At 40.4% G+C, this 10,382-nt stretch overlaps 1 protein-coding gene across 5 annotated transcripts in view; it reads left to right on the plus strand.

The window, feature by feature from the left end:
- The window catches only part of rasal2 (RAS protein activator like 2), a 75,930-nt gene extending 66,034 nt beyond the window's left edge, over window positions 1-9,896 (plus strand). For 2 of the 5 annotated variants that reach the window (XM_053498548.1, XM_053498631.1), the window contains exons 17-18: window positions 4,208-4,295; window positions 8,219-9,896. In XM_053498548.1, the coding sequence (XP_053354523.1) occupies window positions 4,208-4,295; window positions 8,219-8,386 (256 nt within the window). In that variant the 3' untranslated portion in view covers window positions 8,387-9,896. Of the gene's footprint in view, window positions 1-4,207; window positions 4,296-4,493; window positions 4,995-8,218 lie in introns of those variants that run through there. The other 3 variants (XM_053498812.1, XM_053498725.1, XM_053498890.1) reach the window with 3 other exon arrangements.
- Window positions 9,897-10,382: the final 486 nt, after the last annotated feature.

The following is a 10,382-nucleotide window of genomic DNA, read 5'->3' on the forward strand; positions in this document are numbered from 1 at the left end:
GTTTTGGAAGTTGGTCCATATGCCTCCTTCTCAAGCTGGAAAAGCTGTTTTTCAAGTGCTGCATCAACTTCTACCAGTTCTTGCAGACACTTCCAGGCTTGCGCAGCATAGCATATGCTCACCAGTAAGTATGCTCACTCACTCCTCTGCTTGCTGTTGGATGACACACCGCCATCCTCCACCCTTTGTTGACACTCATTTTGGGGTTTCTCCTCACCCCGTACACTGCCACACATACTAGGTCAATTCCTCGCGGTTATTGCGGAACCCACATCTCCCAAAGCACTGCCATGCTCTGTCCTAAAGGGCACACATCGTATCGTGAGCCAGGAGCTTTCCCAGGTGGGTTATGCTGGTTGCTCACCCCTCCCAGTCTCTCGCTAGGGTGCGCTGTTGGATCTCACGCCCTTCTTTCCCACGCACTCTGCAATGACAGTCTCCTTCCCCCGTTGGTAAGGGCAACAAGTTCAGATAGCCCTGCTAATGTTGTCGAAAACTGATGGTACTTAGTAACCTAGTAACCAGTGTAACCAGGATCTATCCAATAAGGGAAATTTTAAAGCACTCGTAAGTTGCTCTGGATAAGATCGTCAGTCGAATTCATTAAAGTAAATGTCAACATGAAAGTCCCATGATCTTATGAAAACCCCCAAGAGTGTCTGGGCGCATCGCTCCCTCTAAGGGTATTATTAAATTAAGTTTTAAATTCCTTAAAATATACAATATTGTTGCGTTTTACTGCCAGAAGGAACTTGGAGATATGAGTGAGCTTGTTTGCTGCCCAATGCAAATGGCTGGGAGTATTTTATTCAGCACAGAGTCACAAAACAGCATCAGCAACACATTCACCTTGAGAACCACCAATTCAGCCGAAGCAAAACGGAGCACGGATCGCTAGCAATCTCTTGAGCACTAATTATGTGACCCAGAAAGACGGTCTCTTGCCGCAACAGCTGGCACTTTTTGGGATTGAACCGCAAATTCGCCCACCAGATAGCCAGAAATACCTCCCGTAGGTTAGCTAGCGCGACCTCAAATTCCTTGCCGTGCACCAGTCTAGGTAGACGACACAACGGTTGCGAGGAATAACTGCCAACACTTTCTCCATCAACCATTCAAACGTAGCTGGAGCGTTACAAAGGCCAAAAGACATACGCCGAAATTGTCATAGCCCTTGCCCGATCGAGAACGCGGTTTTAGGTCGGGCCTCTGGGGCGAGCTCTACTTGCCAGTACCCGCTACGCAGATCCAACAAGCTAAACCAAGCCGAGCTCGCTACATGTTCCAGCGCATCATCTATCCGCGGCAACGGATAAGAGTCCTTCCAAGTTACCTTGTTTAACCGCCAGTAATCGACACCAAACCGCCAAGAATCGTCCTTTTTACGCACAAGCACAACCGATGAAGACCACGGTCCGGACACTGTTTGGCGACAGCTTGTTTAGCTAATGGAAGGCGTCTCGGATGTAGCCGAACAGGAGCTGCGTCACAGATATTCACGGATTCACAGATATTTTCGCGGTAGATGAGCGCGAGTGCACCCATACTAACCTGGTGCAGCACACGATCAATACGGGAGGTATTGATCATGTGCTGCACCAGGTTAGTATGGGTGCACTCGCGCTTATCTACCGCGAAAATGTCTGTGAATTCGTGAAGGAATGACCTCAAAGTATTGGTCTGTGTTGGATTCAACTCCGCGCTGCTACGCTGCAGAAGTTCGCCCAGTATACTCGCTCGGTCTGGCACCGGATGTTTACATGGCGCGACCTCCGGAAGTTCTGCCCCCCGGGTGTGTGCCACCAACGCGTGCGGCAGTGGTTTAGGTACTAGCAACCTGGCTACCCCGAAATTACCACGCAGAGGCCCCTCAGTCATCTTCAATACAATCATCTTCGATGTCTCCCACAAAGAATTTATGAGAATGAGTAATTTCACCTACTTGTATTCGCACTGTGCGACAGGCCCGTATCTTTAGATAGCTCCCAGACACGGTGCGAATGTTAAAGGCTGGGTCAGGCAGTGTGCAACTGCGCTCGCTTTGTCCCAATAATCCCCAGCGCAACAGCGAAACCGTAGAACCGGTGTCTACGAGCGCCCATAGTGAGACGTCGTCCAGGACGTCCACAGTTCACATAGACCCCCGCGCGAATTCCTACACGTCCCGAACGGAAGTTGAATCCACCAGTTGGGGGAACAAAGACGGCTGTGGGAGGCGGCTTCCTCTCGGCGCCCCCCGGAACTAGTTTAACGGCTGCTGGGGTAGGCTGTCCTCAGGCCTGAAAACGTTGCAGGTTCTGTAACCTGATGGTGCTTGCGGAGCCGTGGCAGTCGGAGTCCCCAGAGAAATGCGCGATGAGCTAGCTCTTCCTGCTTGTCGGTTTCGAATTCCGGATAGCCCCCGGCGCACGAGACATCTTAAATCCATGGTGAACGCGCCCAGAGGCTCAGAAGCGCGCCGCTCACGGACCGCCAGCTCCTTGCACGCTGCCTCCTTATGGTCACCCGGAACCGGAAGTGGAGCGACTCCCGCAGTTTTAACCAGTCCTTCCGCTCATCGGGCCTGAGGTCTTCCAGCACCTGGAGCGCGTCGCCCTCCTGCAAGAGTGCTACTCTGACGGCTGTTTCCTCCAGGGACCAGCCCTCGAAGTCGGCGGCTAGATCCACTAGAGCGAAAAAGGCGTAAGGTTTGACAGCGCCGTTGTAGGAGGGTAGGCGCAGCTGCAGCTCGCCTCGCCAGCCGGTGGCACACACAACTGTAGCTTGCTCCGGCACTGAGACTTTCAATGAGTCAGTTCCAATATCCGCTTCTGCATCGAGATCCAATGCCGGAATCCTCATCTCACAACTCCGCTTTGGTCGCCCCGCTTTGGTCGCTCCGCTTTGCTCGCGCTGGCTCCGTCAGGAAGGGTTTTTTTCATCCTCCTAAGCTGCTTTGCTACTCGCCAGCCTACTTGGATCTTCTGTAGGTCTTCTATAGTGCGCTTTAACTCGGTATCCTCCATCCCACTTCTGACACCAATGTTGCGTTTTACCGCCGGAAGGAACTTGGAGATACGAGTGAGCTTGTTTGCTGCCCAATGCAAATGGCTGGGCGTATTTTATTCAGCACAGAGTTACAAAACGACATTAGCAACACATTCCTCTTGAGAACCACCAATTCAGCCGAATCATAAACCAGAGCATATTCAACAGGTCACACAAACACTTAACACACACACAACATGGCCGAAACCACTAACCCAAACACCCTTCCCCAACAGGGTGAACACACAGCAACCCCTCCCACAAGGCATGATGGTCGCCAGCCGAAGCCCCGCCTACGCCACAATATTAAAACTATCCATAGGTTGTCCACTTACAAACAAGTTCGGTCCAGGGAGCATGTTCATAAGTCCAATTTTTTTTTTAAGTTCGATAAAGTGGGTTTTATACACTTTTGACATGAATATACAATGTAAAGCATACCAATCCACATGTCTGTCCCCACACTGCCATCATGTGGCCAAAAAACATAATTACACCTAAAGTAATTAATCTCACAGTGAAAAGTTGCCTCTGCGCCTTTAAATCGTGAGGGGTATCACGGTTGCCATTTTGTCTCAGATCTTTTTTTCAGTGTATTGGACTGTTTTGTTGAGGATTTTCCGAAATTAGGATTATTCACCATCAGGACAGCTTTACAGAACAGGCATTTTCTATCGTCAAGCTTCCAGGCGTTTTATTGAAACCAGTGAGGCCAACTAATTTCTCCCACACTCCCACACCCACACATACCATTTTTCACCCAGTATGTTTTTAGTAGTCCATAAAACCAATTTAACATCATCAGAAACCAGACTAATTCCGAATGATCATTAGATGTGTCTTTTCAGTTACACAAATGTGCCTTTTCAGCTACTGACAAAACTTCGGAATTTGAGTTCATAATTTTTTGTTGATTCTGCTTTACCGCAATTCATTTTGGCACTGTTAAAATCCAGACTGTTTCATATGTGTTTTTTGCAAGTTTGTTTGGGTTAAATAAGCCATGCTTTTACTTTATACATTGTGATGTGGTCTTTTATGTTCTTTCTGTCCTCATATTGATAAAAGTTTTCTTGTTTTCATGTGGCAATTATCTGAAATCTCATCTAAGGATTTATTGGCATCTAACATATGTTTTTATGTGTGTGCTATGGTGTACTGTCTTTCTTTGGGACAACAGGTTAATGGCAGTGGAGGAGGAGCTAAAGAGAGACCATGCAGAGATGCAGGCAGTTATAGATGCAAAGCAGAAGATCATAGATGCACAGGTAGAGTGATAGCAAGTCAAAGCTCATGGACGCAATTGTTGGCAGAATCTGTGTATTCTATTTTACTGTGTATTAATTTTCTAAATCTAAATTTTGGCTATGCTTATAAAAGCTTTGTGACTCTGGATTAGTGCGGTAAAGGCAGGAGCAGTGTGTTCATCTGAGGCCTTGCTGTAATTGTGTTTCAATGAACTGCAGGTCTTGAAAGGAGCGGAAGTTATACAAACTGGCAAGTATAAGCAGTGCATCACACTCTGGAGCAGCTAGGACAGCTATGCTTGTGTGAGCACTACCCAAACCCAACATCCATGCCTGGTTGCAACGTTTTTATCTTTAGGATTTTAAACTCTGAGTTTAAGAATGACACTATAAAGAAGAGTTTTTCTTCAATAGAGAGAGCAATGTGGTAATTGATTAAAAACACTTGGGTTCTGAGTACAATAATCAATCTTATTTCATATTAGTGTTAGTATCTGTCATTGACATGTGAAGAGTTTTTAGAAATAGTTAAAAGTAGTAAAAATGTTAAATCTAATAATAAGCTGATCAGCTTTAATGTAACCAGTGATTATTCCTGATTTATTATTTCGGGTAATGCCAACGTACATGTCTGCCTGTCTTTATGTACGGCAGAACTCTCCGCCAAACTTATTAATACAAAAAAATATATATTTTTTAATTAAAATTTTGTAAGGTTGAGTCTCTTTCGTCTTGTCTTAAGTTTTACTTCTTTTGTCGTCAGCCAAAGAAGTAAACCAGGCTTATTCCCTGTTTAAAGTAGATTATTACATCCAGAACACGACATTACTTTTAATTTGATATGAGCGCATAACAATGACAGTTTGAGTATATTACATGCCCTTACCAGTTATGTTAGCTCTAATGAGCTGTGTTTTATCTCATAGAGGTCCTTTACATAATTTTTTAATTAGCAAATAAATTTTTTAATTAACGGTTTTGGAACATATAAGCCAAACTGGTTTTAAACTTCCCGCAGGTAAAATAAACATACAATGGTCTGTCCATACATCTTTACAGATAGAGTTTTCAAAAGTTATATGCCTGTTTTGGAGCAATCCATGCTATGCCGCGTGTTTGTTTGTGGTTCGTGAGGGCTCTGTAGGCACATTTTTTCCTCAAATTATTACAATAAGCAGCTCACCTAGAGGGCAAAAGAACTATATTCATCCTTCTACTCAACATTTGGATTTCATTTATTTAGCAGATTTAACTTCAGGCAAGTACTGAAGGACTGGCAAAGTTTCATTAAATTCTGTTTGGCCTGTTCTGTGTGATGCTGTGACAGAATTGGCTGGACAGACATTCGGATTTACAGAGAGACAAACTGAAATTTTTTGAGAATTTAAGAGGCTGGTTTCTGGTCCACCAATGCATAAAATGTAAAGATATCATTGAAAGAGCATGAGCTTTTATTTATATAGATGGATAATGCTTTTGACAATGAACATCCATTGCCAGTTTGTATGTGGCGCCATTAATTTCATTAATCTTTGGCTGTGCATGTGGACCATCTTCAGCAGTAGTAAACAATTTCAGATGATGAAAATTACATCAGACATAGTAAGCTTACTAAAATACTCCATGCTACTTCCCAGATCTGCTACATTCCCTGAGAAAAAACCTAGAGCATACATCAAATAAGTATATTAGTAAATTAAGTAGGTGTGGTGGATCATTTAAGATCAGTTCTCACTTTTTGCTCGGGTACTACATACCAAATAAGCTTCAAATGAAAGTTCAAATAATTCTGAAATCAAGAATTATACAAAGGTCTTTTACTGCTGCATATGGTGAAAACAAAAAGGCCTTCCAGAGTTATTTAATCAGATGGATTACTTCAAGCTGCATCTAGAACTTCTATCGGTATAGAAATTAATATCATGTCACAAAGAATTGTATCCAGGGGTAGCATATGTAGAGAAAAAGTCAGTGGGTCTAAAACATAACCTTGTGAAATACCAGACCTTTATTTATTTACATCTACTGTACAAACTGATAACAATTGGTCAAGTAAGATCTAAGCCAGACTAAAACTTTAACAATATTTTCTAATCGATCAAAGAGAACAGTATGAGCGATTGTTTTGAAAGCTACACTAGGGTGAACAAGCAAGAAGACACAAACCTGATTAATATGCTAATAGTGGGTCATTTCCCACTTTAATCAGTACTTTCTCTGTGTAGTGAGAAGGCTCAAATACTGACAGATACATTTCATGAACATCTATTCTATATATTATATGCAAAATTTTCTAGGATCTTGGAAATATATTATGTATGGTATGTTTATTCTACTTTTGTTATCTTTCTTTTTTTGATGATGCAACTTACAGGACCAAAGGCACAGAGCAGTGCAAGGAGGAGACATTTAGGGAAGATAGTGTGTGGAAGTGAAAAGCAGACAAAGAGTTTGAGACACAGAACAAGATATGGGAAGGAAGCATGGGACATTTTTTAAGGAAGGCTGGACAGGACAATTGGCTTTAAATGTCTACAGCAAATGCTAAGTCTTATCTATTTATGTTATCCTGGACAGCACCGGGCATAGAGTGATTTCAACAACATGCACACATGCCGCTAAACAGAATTGCTTTTCTGAAGTAGAACATAACTTTCTAATTTATATAGGCAATGCACACAATTAAAAAATCACCATATAAAGCCTTAAAAGTGCTTAAAAACTTTGTAGGTAAGCTTTTAATGTCATTTTAATTGGGGAAACAGACAAATAACATTTATGTCCATAAATAAAATTTCTCATGTGCCTGATTAATACTTGAAGGCCAATTCACACCGGATTCATCTCATTTAATTACATATTAAAAGCACTTTAGTTTACTATGCCTGACTTTGTCGCATTGCCTTTGTCTGTATTTTCTTTTTTTCTTTTTTTCCAGTCGCATGTGTAAATAGAGACATATGGAGTAAACTTGGGAAAACCAATACAAATTCACACTGGTGTCAATATCTTTCTGTCTTGTCTTTAGTGGACATTTGTGAACTGCTGACAGATCACTCTGACAAAATGGACTTGGTAATAAAGGCTTAAGGGCAAATATGTTTCTGGTTAATGTGGGATTTTTTACATACTTTTAGGGCTTCAGACTTTAAATAAAAGTCCATTGTATTAGAGAACATTGTACATTGAACATTAGAGTAAACTTCAATACAGTCTGACAATGCTTTAGTACTGTAGCATATGGAAGAGTTTCCTTAATGTGGTTAAGAGGGGGCATGTCTTTTTTTTTTTTTTTTTTAACTAGGTTTATTCCATTAATAATTCCTTCTCTGTATGAGCACTGATGTACACGTTGTTGTAACTATTTGATTTTTTTTTAGAAGTTTCACCCAATAAAATTCTGATAAGAAGGAATGTGTGTTGAATGTGGTGCTGTTGGTAGATTTATTAGCTGGTGCCTATGAGCTTAAGCTTTGGCTGCTCTCCTAGAGTACCCCTCCAGCTCCTCCCAGCCTCCTTAGCCCAGTACTTTATAATTTGTGATGAAACCGTGCAATCTTTTCCTTCATGTTGTTTTTTTGTATTTTTTATTTTGCTTTATAATATTGACATCCTCTGCACTACAGTGCACTACAGGTCGGTATTCAGACTTTGTCTTTGTGGAATTCTTACAAAGCACCTCATGTTTTGAGAGATTTTTTTTTCGGTTACTCCTTTCCGCAAATTTTTGTTTGAGAATTCAGTCGTTTTCTAAATCCACCAAAGATGTACAAACACTGCTCCGTGCCACTACAGTCTTTATTTAGAATATTACTTTTGCAGTAAAATGAAATGTGTGCAAAACATTTACTTTTCCCACTTTTCTTTTACTTTACTTTTACTTTACTTTTCTTGTGTCTGTAGAGACTGACATGTCTGTGTTTATGGCTCTGTGTGTTTCACAGGAAAAGCGGATCAGCTCCCTTGATGCAGCTAATTCGCGCCTCATGAGCGCGCTCACTCAGGTCAAGGAGCGCTACAGCATGCACAGTCTTCGCAATGGCCTCTCTCCCACTAACCCCACCAAGCTGTCCATCACTGAAAATGGAGAATTCAAAAACAGCAGCTGCTGATTAGACCATTCACTCATGTTGAACAATGCTAGTCAATACTCAAATATAGGATCGCTGGCACCAGTTAGATTTTGGACTAAGGTGAAATGTTTGTGTTCTATGACTACTAAATAAATCATATGCAAGGAATGGGTGGTTATAATGTATATAGATTGGACCTTGCATTGGGACTGTACAGAAAGGAGTAAATCTGTTTAGAATAGCTTCAATTTGATTTAGAGATGTAATGCCATACTGTATCAGTGATTTTATGATTTAAACATGATATTACCATACATGAGGGCTAAGATTGCAATCTAAACAATTTTAAGTATTGTTATACTAAGATATGATAAATTAAGGATATGAACATTTCAGAAAATGGAAAGTTGTTTTTAAAAAAAGATGCCATGAAACCACATAGAGGAGGTGTGCAGCTTAACTAATGTGGGTTAAACAAACAAAAGTCAGTTTTGTGCACTCAATTTTCTAAATCAATTTTCTATGTTTTTGATCTCTAATTTGAACCGTTTTATTTAATCTCAGGTAGTTTTTTGTTAATTTTACCTGATTTAAGGTCAAGTTTAGTTGACAAACTGGCTAGATGCTTCTGGTGGGCGGTGGAATCATATAAGCGTTACACCAATGGAAAAAAAAAAAGGAAAATTCATGTAAAAGTAAATGTACCAATCTTGACTCCTGACAACCATGACATTCACACCAATATCTCTTTCCAGATGTAGTCTCTTTTTCTGTTATTACAAGTTCTGTTTCTGCAAAAGCTTTCACCTAGATTTTTGAAGGCATGAATGTATTTATTTAACCATGAGGGGCAGCACTGATCTTAGACGAGGTGGCCTGGAGTGCACCTAAGTGCAGGATACTTGAGTTCTTTTACTAGAACCTTAACACGTCATTGTCCTCGCTTTGTGCATGGGGCATTGTCATGATAAAACATGTTTGGGCCCCCTTAATTCCAAAATGGGAAAATTATATTGTTCCTGCATACAAAGATATTGATAGTACAGTTTGGGGAAGAACCACATTTAAGTGGACAGGAGTCCACATAATTTTGTCCATATAGTGTATTATGTCTTTAGATTTATACCTTTATGTGATGCACACATAGTCTAGTCTAAAGAATTAATCTTGCACCAGTGGTTTCAGTTCATGCCATATCACCTATATTGTCTGCCCAAACAAATCCAAAGTTAGCACTCAACTTGCTGCTTTATATCACATTTTGTTAGATCATCAGTTATTTTAAAATCCCTGTTCATTTCCATCTTATTTAATGTTTGCCAATGACTACTTTTAAAACACATTGTTTTGCCATAATCATCTCACTCTGATGTAAACAATATTTTGTAGCACCAAGACAGAAATGCATTTCTGACAGTCACTGCTCTGTAACCTTTATGACAAGATTTTTGAGGAATAAAGATGGCTGAGACTTGAAAAATTAAACTGTTTAATTTTACAATGCAATTTTTAAAACAGTTAATTCAATTAATTGATTGTGTTTAAAAATAAAAGAGATGCTGACATTGTTTTCTAAAACCCATGGGAAATCCTATGTTATTTGTAACTTCAGTTTAGATTAAATCGAAATTATCTCAAGAGAAAAATTCTCAATTTTGGTTAAAATAGCATACTGTAAAATGGGTCAAATTTAAACATATATTAAGTGTACACAAAACCCACTATCCATGCTATTGCATTAATTTATTATAGCTATTTTCTGAGATTATTACATAATTTTATATCACAAGTAGAGCATTGCAATACAATAATTAATTTAAAACTTTGTGAAATCAGAGGAGAAGAAATGCATTCCGATACATCATTTAAAAAAAGAAAATCCTTCTATAGTTTGTCTACTTGACCTGCAAAGTTTCAAATTGGAAACAACTTCCATATTAAAACTGATCACAAGCCATTGGTCTCTTTGCTGGGTTCAAAAAGTGTTGATGAACTACCACCTCGCATACAGCATCTACGCATGCGATTTATGAGG

This window comes from Clarias gariepinus, chromosome 1 (genome assembly GCF_024256425.1).
Source record: "Clarias gariepinus isolate MV-2021 ecotype Netherlands chromosome 1, CGAR_prim_01v2, whole genome shotgun sequence".
Lineage (NCBI taxonomy): Eukaryota > Metazoa > Chordata > Actinopteri > Siluriformes > Clariidae > Clarias > Clarias gariepinus.